This window comes from Chiloscyllium plagiosum, unplaced genomic scaffold (assembly GCF_037043375.1).
Source record: "Chiloscyllium plagiosum isolate Xiang-an unplaced genomic scaffold, Cpla_swu_hap1 HiC_scaffold_7, whole genome shotgun sequence".
NCBI classification, from domain to species: Eukaryota; Metazoa; Chordata; class Chondrichthyes; order Orectolobiformes; family Hemiscylliidae; genus Chiloscyllium; species Chiloscyllium plagiosum.
Genome location: NW_028270145.1, coordinates 49,416,823 through 49,436,128, shown reverse-complemented (window position 1 = coordinate 49,436,128; position 19,306 = coordinate 49,416,823). Strand labels below are relative to the sequence as shown.

The following is a 19,306-nucleotide window of genomic DNA, read 5'->3' as shown; positions in this document are numbered from 1 at the left end:
TCTGCCCCCTCAAAGATCAGCAAGGCGGCCTTCGTGTGGAGCCACAGAAAATGCAAAATAAATATTTTGCATCAGTATTTACCTTAGAAAAGGATATGGAAGATATAGATTGTCGGGAAATAGATGGTGACATCTTGCAAAATGTCCAGATTACAGAGGAGGAAGTGCTGCATGTCTTGAAATAGTTAAAGGTGGATAAGTCCCCAGGACCTGATCAGGTGTACCTGAGAACTCCGTGGGAAGCTAGAGAAGTGATTGCTGGGCCTCTTGCTGAGATATTTGTATCATCGATAGTCACAGGTGAGGTGCTGGAAGACTGGAGGTTGGCAAACGTGGTGCCACTGTTTAAGAAGGGCAGTAAAGATAAGCCAGGGAACTTTAGACTGGTAAGCCTGACCTCAATGGTGGGCAAGTTGTTGGAGGGAATCCTGAGGGACAGGATGTACATGTATTTGGAAAGGCAAGGACTGATTAGGGATAGCCAACATGGCTTTGTGTGGGAAATCATGTCTCTCAAACTTAATTGAGTGTTTTGAAGAAGTAACAAAGAAGATTGAGGGCAGAGCAGTAGATGTGATCTATATGGACTTCAGTAAGGCGTTCGACAGGCTCCCCATGGGAGACTGACTGATTAGCAAGGTTAGATCTCGTGGACTAAAGGGAGAACTAGCCATTTGGATACAGAACTGGCTCAAAGGTAGAAGACAGAAGGTGCTGGTGTAGTGTTTTTTGGACTGGAGGCCTGTGACCCATAAGGATCGGTGCTGAGTCCTCTGCTTTGTCATTTACACAAATGATTTGGATGCGAGCATAAGAGGTACAGTTAGTAAATTTACAGATGGCACCAAAATTGGAGATGTAGTCGACAGCGAAGAGGGTTACCTCAGATTACAACAGGATCTGGGCCAATGCGCTTTGAAGTGGCAGATGGAGATTAATTCAGATAAATGTGAGGTGCTGCATTTTGGGAAAGCAAATCTTAGCAGGACTTGTACACTTAATGGTAAGGTCCTAGGGAGTGTTGCTGAACGAAGAGACCTCGGAGTGCAGGTTCATAGCTCATTGAAAGTGGAGTTACCGGTAGATAGGATAGTGATGGCGGCATTTGGTATGCTTTCCTTTATTGGTCCAACTATTGAGTACAGGAGTTGGGCGGTCATGTTGTGGCTGTACAAGTAAAGCTAAAACACTATGCCTTCTTAACAACCCTGTAAACCTGGGTGGCAACTTTCAAGGATCTGTGTACCTGGACACCGAGATCTCTCTGCTCATCTACACTACCAAGAATCTTACAATTAGCCCAGTACTTTGCATTCTGGCTATTCCGACCAAAGTGAATCACCCCTCACTTGTCTGCATTAAACTCCATTTGCCACCTCTCAGCCCAGCTCTGCAGCTTAACTATGTCTCTCGTAATCTACAACATCCTTTGTCACTATCCACAGCTCCACGACCTTCGTGTCATCTGCAAATTTACTAACCCACCCTTCTATGCCCTCATCCAGGTAGTTTTATAAAAATGACGAACAGCAGTGGACCCAACACCGACCCTTGCGGTACACCACTGGTAACTGGCCTCCAGGATTAACATTTTCCATCAACCACCACCCTTTGTCTTCTTTCAGCAAGCCAATTACTGATCCAAATTGCTATATCTCCCACAATCCTATTCCTCCTCATTTTGTACAATAGCCTACTGTGGGAAATCTTATCGAACGCCTTGCTGAAATCCATATACACCACATCAACTGGTTTATTCTCATCTACCTGTTTGGCTACCTTCTCAAAGAACTCAATAAGGTTTGTGAGGCACGACCTACTCTTCACAAAACCGTGCTGACTATCCCTAAACAAATTATTCTTTTCTAGATTATTATAAATCCTATCTCTTTATAACCTTTTCCACCACTTTGCTAGCAACTGAAGTAAGTCTCACTGGTCTATAATTACCAGCGTTGTCTCTACTCTGCTTCTTGAACAGGGGAACCTCATTTGCTATCCTCCAGTCTTCTGGCACTATTCCTGTAGACAATGACGATTTAAAGATCAATGCCAAAGGCTCTGCAATCTCCTCCTTGTCTTCCCAGAGGATTCTAGGATGAATCCCATCTGGCCTAGGGGACTTGCCTATTTTCAAACTCCCCAGGATTTCTAATACCTCTTCCTTGTGAACCTCAATCCCACCTAGTCTAGTAGCCTGTATCTCCGTATTCTCCTCGACAACATTGTCATTTTCTAGAGTGAATACTGTCAAAAAATGTTCATTTAGTGCTTCCCCTATCTCCTCTGACTCCACACACAACTTCCCACTACTATAATTGATTGGCCCTAATCTTACACTCATCATTCTTTTATTCCTTAAATACCTATCGAAAGCCTGAGGGTTTACCCTGATCCTATCGGCCAACAACTTCTCCTCCTGGCTCTTCTGAGCTCTCTCTTTTAGGTCTTTCATGGCTACCTTTGTAACCCTCAAGCGCCCTAACTGAGCCTTCACATCTCATCCTAACATAAGCCGCCGCCTTCCTCTTGACCAGAGATTACCCTTCTTTCATAGGCACGGAAAATTGGCCAGTCAGTCTATTGTGTCTGCTCCACCACTTGATCATGTTTTGATCAGTTTCTCAACCCTATTCTCCCTGTAACTTTGACCCCCATGACAATACAGAAACTATCTATTTCTATTTTAAATATGCTCAATGATCTTAAGGTGTCTTTAAAACTAATTAATATTGATGTTAATCACTGCACTCACCAATGTCTATTGCATTTTATTGCTATTTAGTTTTGTTTTTCACTAGCGTGGAATTAGTCTTGGGTTGGGGGTGAAAATGTGCAAATGCTGCTAAAAATCATGTTATTGTTGGGCTTATGTTCTTGAAAAACCTTACAGCTGCTTAACATACTTTATAATGGGTGTCTTTGGTTAGGTTCCAACAATCCAAAATTTGAATACCGGCAGTATTCTTAATACATATGAAGGCTTTCTATTGGAAACATCTTTCATATTAATATACATTTTGTCACACTTTATTATAAAGCTTTCCTGTAGCAGTGACAATTGCTATCAACTCAGATGCAAACACTCCATTAAGTAACAGTGCATGTGTACTGTCTACATCCAGAGGGTACCTTTCATATCTTGGTTTGCCTTACATTCACTTAAGAGCTTTTCCTTCTCCATTACTAGTTTTTTTGATTGCAGTTAAGCATATTTGCGAATGGAGTGACTTTGCTATCATTTAAGTTATGAGACCTACATGAACCTGAAATCTTTAAAAATAAATAAGCAAAATAAAATGCTTGAATTTCACTTGTCTGTAATTGAAAATTGCTGTAATTTCGTGATTTTATTTTCCAGCAGTATTAATCTGTGTGAAGAAAATGTAACTTTTTTTGTTTGACATGCTTTACATTGATGTAGCATTAAGTCTCAAATTAGCTTCTACCACCCTGCCAAAATTTCCTGGAAGTCGAACATTATAGGTTCGAGGTCAACAATTCAGAAGTATTAGTGTACTAAATCCTACGATATAGAAAAACTAACATCATGGTTTTAGTCAGGATGGACTGAGCACCAAAATGTGTGAGGGGAAAATTGGCAAAATTGTAATGATAGTTGCTTGGAACAAGGTAGTCATGTCCTGGGCAGGGTTCTTCAGACCAACATTTGGGTGAAAGTATGGCTTAGGAGATCTGGGTATAGAAATATATCAATTCTTGGGTTTTTAATACAAATACCTACTAATGTTCTTCAGGTGGCAATTTTGGAGGTGGCCAAGGTTACTGTGGTAGAGGAGGAGGAGGAGGATATGGCGGTGGTGGCCCAGGTTTTGGCAACCAAGGTGGAGGTGGAGGAGGATATGGTGGTGGTGGTGGCGGCTACGACAACTATAATGAAGGTGGAAACTTTGGAGGTAAGCTTTTAACTACTGACAATTAATAAATAAGATGTACATGTGCAGTGAGTTAACTGTGACTTTTTTTTACTTCTAGGGCATTTTGGTGGTGGCGGTGGCAGTGGGAACTACAATGATTTTGGAAACTATCCTAACCAATCTTCAAACTATGGACCCATGAAGAATAGCAATTATGGTCGAAACTCTTGTCCTTATGGTGGTGAGCATTTCTACTGTTTGTAGGAAGCGCCTCAAATAGAAATCCATAGCATTTACGTTACACCCAGTCTGTCAGCAGATTGTAGCCTATACTAAGATAAAGTTGGTGTTGCAGTTAAGTAACCTGGGAGTTTGTTGAAGGTTAATGGTTGGGTTCATGGAGAAACATCTAGTTTTTTTTTTTAGCCTTTTGTGGCATTGTATATTCTAGTGTGGTATGAAATCCCTTCCACCTAATCTGCAAGTGAACACTTTTAAAAACCATTTTCCTTCTTTGGATCACTAGTGAATAAATTATTCCCTACGTCTGTTTTGGGGAAAAATCTGCGTGTATCTGTTGATTGAAAATCTTTTCCAAAAAATACCATTTTTAATTCATGCAAATGAAAATTTAATTAGTCACCATAAAGGCTTTTGTTTTGTTTTAGGTGGTTATGGATCTGGTGGTGGTGGTGGTGGTGGTGGTGGAAGCGGTGGAGGTAGTGGTGGTTATGGTAGAAGATACTGAGCACGTTTGCTGAAAGGTAAGCTCCAACACCAATTGCATGAAAATGTAGTAACTACAATTTACAATACTATAAATAACTCTTGTCCTGTATCATTCAACAGGCAACAGTTCTTAGCAGGAGAGGATGAGCCAGGAGTTGTCAGGAAAGCTGCAGGTTACTTTGAGACAGAATATCGACCAAGTTCATATTAAAGGCTGCCCACAGGAAGAGCGATGGTCCAATAGTCAGAAAAGTCACTGCAGCATTAACATAAGATCACTTCTTGTTCAGGACTGTTTCCGGTAGTGAGATTGCAAAAAGTGCAGTTGTTTGTTGCAATGTAGTTGCTGTTAGATGTACATTCCTGAGATTTTTTTAATACTATGTTCTAGTAATGTCTTTATTTTCCTCATTACCATAGCTGTTGAGCCATGTAATTTGTGGTGGTAGCATTGGGAATAAAAAGGATGAGAACTTTTTAACTAATGATCTGTGTAGTAAGTTTTTCTCCTTCTTAATCCAGAAAGATATTCTACTTTTTAGGCTTCTCAACGTGCTGGACCTTTTATGGGAAGTCCAAAAGCTAAACTGACATGTTAGGTCTGCCAAACTCAAGTTTTAAGGAAGAATTACTTAAGAGGATAAGACACACCAGAATAGATCTTCACATTTTAAATTCTGTTCAGGTGCTCCCGATTAGTTACTGATGTTTAAATACAGCATGTTATTTTTAAATTAGGTTAGTAAATTGTATTAAATATGCAGTATTTCCTCCTCAAGTCAAACCTGTGAGGAAATTACACATCCAGAAAATTTGCAAACATTTCTGAATTGAGATTCAGTTGTCCAATTTTCGGTTTGAAGTTTTCCTTCTCTCTTCTAACTGAGTTTGGAATCAAGAGCCATGTGTATACATCTTCAGTGATTGTAAGTCTTTATGATCTATATTTCAAAAATTTCTCAGAAATATGGATTGGTGTGTGTTCTTTGGATAGAAGTCACCATAAATTGAAAACTTACATGATTTTGTCGGAAATGGCTGAATTGGCTCCTGTTATGCTGTCACCAGAATTACACATTTACTCTTGTAATGGAATGACAACTTTCATGATTATCTTTTCATTCAAACTTGATGTTTCATAGCACAACTGTCATAAGTTGCTTACAAAATCTTTTGCTTATTTTTGAGTGTAAATTGTTGAAGTATTTCCATATTTAGTTACAGGAAGTGTTTTGGAGCCCCTCAAACCAGATTATTGATTCCTTTCTGCAATTTTATATGGCAGTTGTGATTGTGTACAATAACACAAGGTATTAGTATTACATTTTTATATAGTAATCAACATTTGAAGAATACAATTGACCTAGCTAGTTTGTTTTTATGTCAGATTGTCTGGTGACACTGATAAGCTGCAATTTCCACTGTACAAAATGATTGTGCTTTGTTATTCATTTTATTTTAAACTGTAACTACTTCAAAGATAGCCACTATCTAAAAAGCTGTCAGTAGCTGAAACCTCTCAAAGCTGGTGCGCACATATACCTCGTCTTCTAACAACTAATAGAATTGCATGCATTTCAGTAATATGTAAGATTAAATCTGCAAATCACTCTTTAGAGTTCGATATACTTGGTATATAGATCACCTCTGTAAGTTACAGATATATTATAAGAGGACAATGAAAAGACTATGAATGTCTGCAGTGGAGCTACATTAGAACAGTGAATCTTGGAGATCCACTAAGACAGGACTTCTGCAGAATTTGGACAAGTCAGCATAACTAAAGAATGGCAAGGCAGGTGCAAGAGCCACATCAAGAGGAAGGAAGAACAGGAAATGCTGTGCTATTAGGAAACTTCGTTATCTAAGGCTAGCTTTGCCTTGAATGACAGCTGAAGTATGGAAGAGAGTCTAGCAAGAGCCTACAACCTATGGAACCAACTCAGCCATAGCTACTAGAAGGGTCATCAGGGCAGACTAAGCACTTTAATAATACTAGCAGTCAAACCTGAAAGAAAAGTGCTGAGTTTAGGTAAGGTTTGACTTTTATCATCCTTTCATTTAACAAGAGGAGAAAATCATTCTCTTGGATCAAATCAAGAGAATAACTAATCTGCTTAATTTACAGATTGAATAAGAAGTCGTCTTCCATTTTTACTGTGGCAAGTTGCATACTACGTTAATGCTCAATTTCTGGAATGGTAAGATTGAGAAAGATGTATGCATCATAACTTGAAATTTTTTCCCATAATTGTAAGTTCAAGGTATCAGTTTTGTTCAATTATGCAGAATAATGATAGTGTTAATGCATCATTTATAACAAAATGGTGATTTTCCATTGGCTGTAGTTCTCATTTCAGACAGGCTCCTAAGAGAGCCATGACATGGTAATCCTGTTCTACTTCCACTCAACATGTGAAACCATGGCATTTGAGGTTGACTGTCACACCATAAATAAGGAGTGGGAGCAAAGACAAGATCTTCTGTTAGCAGTAACTGTCTGCTAAGGGTTCAGTTCATTGTTTTTTATTCCCTGAATTTTAACTTGTTTATTGCTACAGTGATTTTGTTTTGTTGAGAGTTTATTAAAGATTTTTATGTAACTGGCCTTTGTTTATCCCACTGCAAAGTATTCAGGCTTTCACGATGTAGTGTTAAACTTCAATTCCAGAATTATTTAATGAATTTGTTCATGTGTATGAACTAAAATGTTACTAAATTCAGCTGTGCACTTATTTAAGATAGTCTAGGAAGTAATTAAAACATCTTCTTTGATTTTAGTTATAAAATTCATTAAATAATTGCTTTCTTAGATTTTTGTCTCGACTAACTATATTTGCATACCTTTTTCTAGCTTTGAAAGATTACAGCCTTTTTTGGTCTAGTATAACAATTGTAAACTAATTACTTTTTCGTATTGCTGCAACAGAATGACTAAACATTTAAAGCAAAAGGGGACACTTTTGGAAATGAAAAAAATTTATTAAACTCAGCCTGAATATGTAGACAATTATTTTGTACAATATTCCTCCATGAAACATTTGTTTTAGTTGTTTGCAGGCAATGGCATTGTGGTAATGCTATTGGATTATTAATCCAAAGTTAATTAGTTCAGTCTCACTGTGGCAACTGGAAGAATTTAATTTCAATTAGTTAAAGTATGGAATAAAACATAGTGGAAACTACTGGATAGGGATTTAAATTACCTAGTTAACTATCCTCCTTACAGGGAGGAAATCTGCTCTTGTCCAGTCTGACCTGAATGAATCTTCCAACTTGTTAATTGGTTGGTGCTGCAATATTCATCTGTGTATGATTATATTTGTCATCGCTGAGCCTCTGCACTGTTCTGGTGATGGTGGATGAGTAACGCAGGCAGTTCACTCTTAGAATTAAAAGAAAAGGTTGATCTAAGTTCAAATTTTAATTGAGAACATGTGGTTGGAGAGAGAACATGAGTTGGCTCATTTTTAAGCAGTATACATTACTTTATTTGAATGTTGGAAAGAACTGGTGTTTAGGCAGATATCATCTACTGGTCCAAAGTATTTTGCAACCATAGAGTTACTTTGTCAACTTCATAAAGTAGGCTCAGTATTGAGGTAGGGTTAAATGTTGGTGGGAATCACTGAAGTTTCCCATTATTCATAGCAAATGGTGAATTGGATCTTTTGCATGAGTCCGTGGACTTTTTGGGTAGGGGGTTAGTCTCCTCTGAAAAATTGCGGATCCTGACAAAACCCCTTGTCCAGTATTGATATTAGCTAAGCTTGTGCATCCAGAGTGAGGCTTGACCCTATCCTTCGCTGTGCCTAGTGTTGAGATGTAAGTGACATCCAGGATTCAAATCGATTGAATTCTACGTTATGAAATGTGTTCTAATTTTCCTTCCATTTATCACCTGCATTATTTCAAATTCGGTGCTGTATACACTTTTGCTGGAAAGCTGTATTTCCAATTGAAAAGCAAGGTCAGGTTGTAGCAGTTCAAAAAAAAAGTAGCACATCACCACCACTTCAACAGCAAGTAGATGTGCTGAATAAATGCTGGCCAGGCCTGCAAAACCCACATCCTCTGACTGAATCAGAAAATCAATAATAGGGAGAATTCCCAATTTTCTAGGAATTGAATTAAATTTGGAACTTGGCATCATTAGCTGTTGTTCAGTCTGGTAATAAGCAATTGTGATATGTCCTATGATTAGCAGCCATCTGTTTAGGAATAAGATATAAAAGACAGGTATGTGATACACTGAATAGTAAAGACATTTAGTAATGTCACAGCTTTTAATGCATAGAATTTATTTTGTAGAAACAGACCATTCGTGAAATCTCTAGTCACAATGCTGTGCTCTTATTGAGTATGCTGCAAGGTTGATGGGCTGTCTGGTCTGTTTGTGCCCATCATAGGTTTGTGAGCCAGACAACAATATTCACAGTTCTATTTCCAATCTGTTGCTTCAACTTTATTGCATGAGAAGAGACTTTTGGGATCTAATGCATGTGAATAGCAATGTAGACCAATTGGGATGAGTTCTGATACTCTGCAGACGGTCGTGAACCCACTGATTTACTACTTGAATGCAGTTTTTATTGCTACTTCCACAAGTGTCCATTCCTCCTGTTTGATCATCATCCTCTCCCATTGTAGATGAGTAAGTATTCACCAGTCTACAGATCACTTTTTCCTTCATGATTTTGGACCTCTGTATTCACCAAAGGAAGTAGATTATGCAACATCTCTGAAAAAGTTTTAGTTTGCAGCATCACTGTCTTGAATAAATCTGCACTACTAGCGAAGCTTATGTGCTAAAGTGTCCAGAGTGTGTAGCTTTGACAAATCAGACTTGAACTGAGGAACCTTCCTTGGGTTGCTAAGTAAAACAACATGCATTCATAACATGGGTAGACTATAAGACTTCGGAGCAGAATCAAGCCGTTCATCTCATCAAAGCTGTTCTGCCAGTTGACCATGCCTAATATGCTTCTCAACCCCATTCTCCTGCCTTTTTCTTGTAACCCTTGATCATCTTACTAGTCAAGAAACTCTTTTAAAACTCAAGATTCTTAATGACTTGGCTTCCACGGCCGCCTTTGGCAATGAGTTCCACTCTGGCTGAAGGTGTTCCTCTTCATCTTTGTTCTGAAGGGTTGTCCTTTTACTCTGAGGCTATGGCCTCTGGCCTTAGTCTCTCCTACTAGCCATTACACCCTCCTTCAGGTATGGGTTCCAAAAGTGCTCACAATATTCCAAATCCAGATTCAGCAGTGCCTCAGCAGCATGTTCCATGCTCTTGTATTCTAGCCCTCTTGAAATGAATGCAAACATTGTATTTGCCTTTCTAACTGCCAACTGAACCTGCACGTTAACTAAGACTCCTTAATCCATTTGTGCTTCAGATTTCCAAAGTCTTTCCTTATTTAGAAAATTATCTTTGCCTTAGTTCATCCTATTTAAAGTGCATACTTTACACTTTTTCCCCCACATTGTATTCCATCAGCTACTTCTTTGCCCACTCTTGTTAGCCTGTCCTGCAGCCTCCCCACCACCTCAACAATACCTGACCCTCTGCCTATCTTTGTCACCTGCATACTTGGTAAAAATGCCCACCATACCTTTCTCCACATTTACTTCCAAATAAACCTATTGGACTATAACCTAGTGTTATGATTTTTAACTTTGTCCAGATTGTTAGTGTATAATGTGAATAGTTGTGATCCCAACACTGAACCCTGCAGCACTCCACGAGTCACTATCTGCCATCCTGAAAAAGATCCTATTCTGCCTTTAGCCAGTACCTTGCCCCTAACTGAGTTCTTGTTTAGCAGCCTCCTGTGCAACACCTTGTCAATGGCCTTTTAGAATTCAAGTAGATCACATCTGTTTTGTTTGTCTTACTTATTACCACTTGAGCCTAACAGATTCTATCCAGACTGACTTCCCTTGATAAAACTGTGCTGACTCGCCCTATTTACCATGCACTTCCAAGTGCTCATCTCCCTCATATTAGTTAATTATGACCACCTATTTCTGCATAAAATTTTGTTTCAGCATAATGCAAAATTGAAGAAAGACTATATAATCTGCATTGAGAACATTTTATGCTCTGTCATCATTTGTGGAGGAAACAAATATGCTTTTAAATTTGTCCCCCTCTCCTGAATTGGGTCACTTGCACAAAAGTCTGACATGTCGGGGTGTGGGTGTGGCTTAATGGTTTGCAGCTGAAATCAATGAAAATTCAAGAAAATTTTTGGTCATGTCAGTACATTACAATTACAACTTAATTCTGTTTGATCCAATGCTATGATCCATGGAACTGTTTATTTCCTAGGTATACTGATCATTTGGAGAAATTCAAAATTCTGTTTTAAATTTAGCATGGGGGTACGTTGTTGTCGTGAATGAAATTCAACTAATAATAGTTGAGTGTTAACCTGTCCCAAGATAACTACGTGATATGTAGACCTGGACTAGGCTACAAGAGATGCAATACCATATGTTGCTAATGCCTCTAAGGGAGTATGTTCAACTGACAAGGACACATGATAAATTTAATGCAACAGAATGAAGTTTAAAGATGTATTGCTAATTATATGATGGAGGAATTCATATGTGGATAACTGCAGTTTTCAGTTTGTGAACAGACTAGGGCAGGGCATGTGATCTTGATTTGCGCACACTATGAAGTATGGGTGTGACCTTTATAGTGCATGTATTGGTAAAGTAACCAGATTAAAATCTGAATTTTCTCTGTAGTTTGTTTACTTTGTTATAAAAATTCTGGACTTTGTCAGCATGAAATTATCAGTAGCATTGTTACAACAGCAAAATTCTGCAGATGCTGGAAATCTGAAATAATAAATTACTGGTACTACTCGGCCTGATTCTTCAGAGAAACAGGTAAAGTTGCAGGTCAACCATCCATCCAGTTATGCCTCAACTTTTGTATTGAGAGAATTACTGATCTGGGTCACTAGAAGTTAGTATTAATTGATTACTAGCAGTCACAATAGGGCATGAGAAGTACCACCCACCTATCTTCCAGACTACCGCATCTTGAGTATTATCAACAAATATGTTGATGTCCTGGATTCTCTTTTAAACCTTAAAGTTTCACCTAAGATGTACTGTGACTTTAAATTCATGCCAAATCTTGTAACTTATTTCTCCAAATAGGTATGGTCATTAAGTCTCACTTAACTCTGTATAGTGTGCATGTGTGCTTTTTTTTAATATTTGAATGTAGCCAAAATGATATCCCTGTACCTAATCAAGTAGTTTCTATTGGACATTGCTAAGAATACCTTAAAACATTGGGTTTCAGGCGCACAAGGTCTAATTTGTACATTTCTTAAATAAACATTTACACATTTAGATTGCTACATGATTATATATGACCAGTCCAGTGCAGAGAATCCAGGATTTTATCAATATCATGACTTTTGTGCCATAATTTTTAAAGTTTTGACATTATATTTTAAAGAGCAACAGTGCAAAGTTCAAACTATATTGTAATTTCCAAAGCTTTATAGATACTGTCAGTAGTTACATTGCGTACGTCTTTATCTCCTCCTTCCTATCCTGCCCATCTTTTTTTTTTTGCACAAGTTTTGGCACTTTTTTTTTAATCTTGGTCAGCCTAACCAGTGGTCCCAATATCATCCAGTATCTTACCAGCAATGGAACCTAGCTGTGTGCATTTTGAGCTCCTGGAGTTGCAGAGGTGAGATGACTTTTAATTGCTTTCCTTTTGAGGCACAGCAATGAACTAGACCAAGTTTGAACATTGAATTTCTTTCAACTAATAGCTGATTTTTTTCCTTTGATAACTATTTTAAGAAGCTACATAAAATACCTGTTTTGAAACTAGGTTTCCTGGTTGGAGACCACAAACTCAGTGACAAATGAATGGACTTGCACAGAACTGGTCATAGAAACTGGGCATTTCATAGAAGGTATCACTTGGGGAATATCAGCTGCAGGTGCAGTGTAATTTGCAGTTTTTAAAATTTGCATCACTTTTTATATTCCAGAATTTGTGTTCTCTGGATCTATAACCCCTCCTTTCATTGTTTTCTCCAGGACCGTTTTTGGAGGGGGTGGTGTGGAATAGCTTTTTTAACTTCCATTTTACATTTGTTTACAGTTTAGTTGTCAATAAGAGGGCTTTGCTAAATCGAATAGATTAGCTGATTTTACAAGTGGAGTACTTCTAAATCTGTAAGATTTTTGTTAAATGGACAAGTAAAATCCACATGGTGTCATATCTGCAGAAACTTACTTTATTTTATGGATTATTTATGCTGTAATCACTAGTGTACTTGTTTTTCATGCCTAATAAATGAAGTTGTAACATGAAATCTTCAGATGATTTAGTGTATTCTTTTCACTTCACTTATCCCTAATCTGCCTGTTTACTAAAAGTCTGAAAATTGTTAATCTGCAATTACCACCTCATAGCAATGAGCTTTTCCTTAAACAAGTGTTAAATCATCCTGTTATTCAGATGGTAATCAAGATTGAGGCATTTGTGATGAGAATGTTTTCACATTGAGTAGTTAGGGGTTTGGAGTGCATTGTTTGAAAGTTTGCTTGCTGACAAATTTGAGACTTCTAAATGCAGGGTTTAAGTAGCAAAAGCATGGGTATGGTAGTACGTTATCATTTTCATTCAGAGCAGGTACAATGAACCAAATGGCTGCTTGTGCTAATGATTCTGTACTGTGGGTAAGAATATTAGAAATATGAACTAAGATGCCATTATTTGACTTTTACATTGAGGGCACATAAATGAGTAAGGAAAGCAGTAGCACTTAATTTAACTGGGTTTGCGTAATATCAGATATTTTGACACACTGGAAGATTAAAGTACTGACACGTTGTAGAAAGGTAGTTTAATTCATGAGCAGGTGAGATACCCTGAGATCAGAAAGGTTAGTTGAACTATTCTAACTAAAGTAATATAATGCACAAGTATTTCAAGTTTGATCCAGGGTAATAGATATATCAACTTATTCAAGAAGTCACTAAGTGTGAGAAGCAAAATAATAAAATTATTTTCATTGAATATTTTGAAGTTGAAAATGAAAAGCAAAGCTCTTGCATTTGCAAGAAAACATTTTATTAATTTAATGATCATTGGCATCAACATTTGAAAAATGTTAAATGTTCGAGTCATAAGTTTGAAGTGATCATATTTGATTATTAATGTTGACAATTTTTAATCAACCTTTCTATTGTAGATTAAATACAGGTACTTGCTGAACATACAAAGTAGAAGCCGAAGTATATCACTTGTCCCATGGAGCCTGTTCCAACAGATCTGTGTGTTTTAACTGCACACTCTTCTACATTCAATAAGCTTATATTCTTGTTAGGCAAGGGAATAGTGCCTCAATTTTCAATGAACTTAGTATTAGATATTTTCTTTTGGTGATGTATTTGGTTTAGATCCTGATGTACACAAGACAATTTCAAAACTTGGAGGTATTGCAAGCAAGTTCTGAGACAGTTCCAAAATCTAAATTCTCTTGGGGTGGAGATTTCTGAACATGTCAAAGCACAACCCCTCTAAAACAATGTGCCCTAATTTTGGACTCTGAAAAAAGGAAATACCCTTTCTATATCTGGCTTTTAGGACTGTTCAGGAGTTTCAAGTCTTCCCTCAATCTAGATTGTAAACTTTAGTAGAAACAAACCCACTCTGCAACCACTTAAGGTAACCTGCTCATGCCAGGTGTCAATGTGGTAACTTTAACCTGCCTCGGATGTACTTAGATCCTGAAGGAAACCGAAAGTTAATAGTATTTGAGATATGGTTTTACCAATGCCCTGTATAACTGAAGCACAATATCCTTGCTATCTCTTAAAAAGGATAAACATTCTGCTCCTGTGTTAATTACTTGCTGTACCTGCATACAAACTGTCACTGAAGCATAACACCTAAATCCCTCTGCAACTCCAATTCTGCAGTTATACTGTTTTAAGTAACGCTGCCTTTATTCTTCCTATCAAAGTCAGCAACATCACGTTTTCCCACATTATACTTCTCATCTGCCAGACAGTTATAAGGTCCTGGAGAGTGTTGCTTAACAAAGAGACCTTGGAATGCAGGTTCATAGTTCCTTTAAATTGAGTTGTAGGTAGATAGGATAGCAAAGATGACATTTTGGTATGCTTCCCTTTATTGGTCCGTGCTTTTGAGTATAGGAGCTCAGAGGTCAAGGTGTGGCTATACAGGTTAGGCCACATTGTATTCCAAAATGTTTAATTCTGGTCTCCCAGGTATTGGAACGATGTGAACCTTAAGAGTTCAGAAAAAGGTTTTAGAAGTATATTGCCAGGGTTAGAGGGTTTGAGCTATAGACAGGCTGAATAGACTGTTTTCCCTAGAGCATCACAGGCTGAGGGATGACCTTTATAGAAGTTTGTAAAATTACAAGGGACATGGATAGGGTGAACAGCCAAGTTCTTTTCCCCAGAGAGGGGAGTCCAAAACTAGAGGGCATAAGTTTAAGATGAGCAGGGAAAAATTTAAGAAGGACTTAAGGGGCAACCTTTTCATGGAGAGGGTGGTGTGTATGGAATGGGCGGCCAGAGAAAGGGGTGGAGGCTGGTACAGTTACAACATCTAAAAGTCATCTGGATGGGTGCATGAATAGGAAGGATTCAGAGATTATGGGCCAAGTGCTGGTAAATGGGGCTAGATTTATTTAGGATATTTGGTCCTCATGGAAAAGTTGAACCCAATCTTCTATCCATACTTAGATTTACACCCTGCTCCCCTGCAATCCCTATTGTGTACAATCACTATTGTTGTGGAACCTTGTCAGATGCATTCTGGAAAACCAAGTACTATGCATCAATGTGCCTCCTTTGATTTATAGTGTATATTATTCCTCCAAAGATCTCCCAATGCATTAATTAATTGCTTACTTATAACATCATAGAGTCAGAGAGATGTACTGCATGGAAACAGACCCTTTGGTCCAACCTGTCCACGCTAACCACCTATTCCAACCCAATCTAGTCCCACCTGCCAGCATCCAGCCCATATCTCTTCCTATTCATATACCCATCCAAATGCCTCTTAAATGTTGCAATTGTACCAGCCTCCACCACTTCCTCTGACAGCTCATTCCATACACATACCACCCTCTGTGAAAAAGTTGCCACTTGGGTCTCTTTTATATCTTTCCCCTCTCACCCTACACCTATGCCCTCAAGTTCTGGACTCCCCGACCCCAGGGAAAAGACTTTGTCTATTTATCCTATCCATGTCCCTCGTAATTTTGTAAATCTCTATAAGGTCACTCCTCAGCCTACGACGCTCCAGGGAAAACAGCCCTCTCCCTATAGCTTAAATCCTCCAACCCTGGCAACATCCTTGTAAATCTTTTCTGAACCCTTTCAAGTTTCACAACATCTTTTTCCGATAATAAGGAGACCAGAATTGCACGCAATATTCCAATAGTGGCCTAACCAATGTCCTGTACAGCCACAACATGACCTCCCAACTCCTGTACTCATTAGTTGGACCAATAAAGGAAAGCATACCAAACGCCGCCTTCACTATTGTATCTACCTGCGACTCCACTTTCAAGGAGCTATGAACCTGCACTCCAAAATCTCTTCGGCAACACTCCCTAGGACCTTACCATTAAGTGTATAAGTCCTGCTAAGATTTGCTTTCCCAAAAATGCAGCACCTCACACTTATTTGAATTAAGTTCCATTTGTCACTTCTCAGCCATTGGCCCATCTGGTCAAGATCCAGTTGTAATCTGAGGTAACCCTCTTTGGTGTCCACTACACCTCCAATTTTGGTGTCATTTGCAAACTTACTAACTGTACCTCTTATGCTCGCATCCAAATCATTTATGTAAATGACAAAAAGTAGATGACTCAGCACCAGTCCTTGAGGCACTCCACTGGTCACAGGCCAACAGTTTGAAAAACAACCCTCCACCCCCAACACCTGTCTTATACCTTTGAGCAAGTTCTGTATCCAAATGGCTAGTTCTCCCTGGATTCCATGAGACCTAGGAGAAAGTGAGGACTGCAGATGCTGGAGATCAGAGCTGAAAATGTGTTGCTGGAAAAGCGCAGGAGAATCGACGTTTCGGGCATGAGCCCTTCTTCAGGAAAAGCCCTTCTTCCTGAAGAAGGGCTCATGCCTGAAACGTCTATTCTTCTGCCTCTTGGATGCTGCCTGACCTGCGCTTTTCCAGCAACACATTTTCAGCTTCCATGAGACCTAACCTTGCTAATCAATCACCCATGGGGAACCTTGTCAGAACGTCTTACTGATATCCATATAGATCACATCTACCGCTCTGCCCTCATCAATCGTCTTTGTTACTTCTTCAAAAAATCAAGTTTGTGAGCCATGATTTCGCCCACACACAGCCATGTTGACTATCCCTAATCAGTTCTTGCCTTTTCAAATACATGTACATCCTGTGCCTCACGATTCCCTCCAACAACTTGCTGACCACTGACGTCAGGCTCACTGGTCTATAGTTCCCTGGCTTGCCCTTGCTACCCCCCTTAAAGAGTGGCATCACGTTAGCCAACCTCCTGTGACTATCGATGGAACAAATATCTCAGCAAGAGGCATGTTGCGGCTGTACAGGACATTGGTTAGGTCACTATTGGTATACTGCGTGTAATTCTGGTGTTGTGAAACTTGAAAGGGTTCAGAAAAGATTTACAAGGATGTTGCCAGGGTTGGAGGATTTGAGCTGTAGGGAGAGGCTTCATGGACAGGTTGGACCGAAGGGCCTGTTTCAATGCTGTACACCTCTGACTCTCATAGTAGAATTGTACATACTCTGAAAATCCCTTAAAGGTTAGCTATGGTTTCCCTATTGATTTTAGTCTGTGGTCTAGTATGCAAGTTCACTTCAGCTTGCTCAGCTTTCATGCTTGCAATGTTGCCATTTAAGCTTGAAATGTAATTCATTGACCCATGCTTCTCCCTTTCAAAGAAGGTGTAGAATTCAGTCAACCTGTGGACACTGCTACTTAGGGCATTTTTTACATTTAAGATCACTAATCCTATCACATTTCACAACCCCCAGTCTAGTCACCAGTTTGAAGCTTTAGTGAGTGACTGTGATTGAGTTGGGGGTGAATGACTTGAGGAAGAACTGCAGTATCTGATGCCTGAGGCCACTCTGGAGAAAGAGGCTGGTCAGCTGGTTAGAAAGGTAGCAATAGTAGATTACTCTATTTCAAGGGGTAGACAGTCTAGTTTGTAGCCAAAATGTTGACTCCTTTTTAGTCTGTTGCCTCGTGACTGCAAGGTTTTGTGGAAAAAAAAATGAAACATCTGGATAACTTTCTGGAGAGGGAGGGTGATCAACTAGTGTTTCTGGTTCATGTGGGAATCAACAACATAGAGAGGTGTGGATTGGAGGACTTGTGGGATCAGTTTCAGCAGAAGCAGTTTAGGTAAAACACAGGACCTCCAGGGCAGTCACCTTAGAAATACAACCTGTGCCACAAATTTCTCCATTGGGCAAAGGCAGACCAGGGTGGTAAATGCATGGCTTGAGAGATGGTGTACAAGGGAGGGGGTTTAGATTTTTGGAACATTGGGATCACTTTTGGGAAAAGAAAACTGTTCAGAAGAAATGGACTTTATCTGAGCAGAAAAGAAATTAACGTATTTTTTACATAGTGTTGTGAGGGTGGATTTAACCTTGTGTGGCAGAGAGTGGTTGACAAATTGACCTAGACATGTGGAAGTACCAATGAGGGATAAAAGAGTAGATAGCGGAAAAGAAGTGAGGGAAGGCTTGAATGTTGACAATGAGCAAAGAAGTGTAACCTTCCAACAGACAAGAAAAAGATCCAGGCGTGTTAAATTTTATTTATGTAAATGCACTGAGTGTAGTAAACAAAACTGGTGAACTGGCAGCGGAAATTGCTCTGGGGAGATATGACCTGGTAGTATTAGAAATATGTTTCAAGCCAGACCAGGACAAAATGCTCAACATCCCAGGTTGGGGAACAACATAAGCTCAACGTAAGGCTATTCATAAAAAATAGGGTGGGTAAAAAGGAAAAGTGGTGTAGCAGTCTTGGTCAAAGATAGTTTAATTTGCCCCTGAGCGTGTTGCAGTTCCTGAATTAGAATCTGTGTGGTTGGAGGTGAGAAACTGGAAGGGAGCAGTGACCTTTATCGGATATATATTGTAGACCTCCAAATCATGGGGAAGAAGGAAAAGAGCATTTGCAGGCAAATGATGGAAATCCGCAGGCGCGTAGGATTATGATAGTTCATGATTTCAATTACACTAGGGGAAAAAAAATTGCGTGTGAAGCATGGAAGGGGAAAAATTCCTGCAGTGTGTGTTAGAGAGCTTTCTGGAACAATACATTTATTTAGAAGGGAGCTGGATGTGGTCCTAGAAAATGAGGTAGGCCAAGTAGAGGAAATCAGAGTGAGGGAATTGGGATATAGCAATCATAATAAGGTTTAATATAAAGTTGGAAGAAGATAACCCAGAGTGGAAAAGGGCAGATTTTAGGGGTCCCAACATTGACCTAGAGCAAGTTGATTGGAAAAGCATTTTTGTGGATAAAACTGGATGAAGGCGATTTACTAGAATAATACCAGGAATGAGGGATTTTAGATGCAAGGGAAAATTAGATAAATTGGGCTTATTCTCCTTGGAGCAGAGAAAGTTC

The 19,306-nt window shown here is 39.0% G+C and overlaps 1 protein-coding gene across 8 annotated transcripts in view; it reads left to right on the top strand.

Annotated features, from left to right (window-relative positions):
* hnrnpa3 (heterogeneous nuclear ribonucleoprotein A3) overlaps positions 1–19,306 on the top strand; it is a 41,507-nt gene that overhangs the window by 12,855 nt on the left and 9,346 nt on the right. For 2 of the 8 annotated variants that reach the window (XM_043685915.2, XM_043685919.2), the window contains exons 8-11: positions 3,759–3,917; positions 3,997–4,119; positions 4,547–4,642; positions 4,728–5,092. In XM_043685915.2, the coding sequence (XP_043541850.2) occupies positions 3,759–3,917; positions 3,997–4,119; positions 4,547–4,626 (362 nt within the window). In that variant the 3' untranslated portion in view covers positions 4,627–4,642; positions 4,728–5,092. Of the gene's footprint in view, positions 1–3,758; positions 3,918–3,996; positions 4,120–4,546; positions 4,643–4,727; positions 5,093–6,735; positions 6,809–6,955; positions 12,971–19,306 lie in introns of those variants that run through there. The other 6 variants (XR_006310950.2, XR_006310947.2, XR_015757664.1 and 3 more) reach the window with 6 other exon arrangements.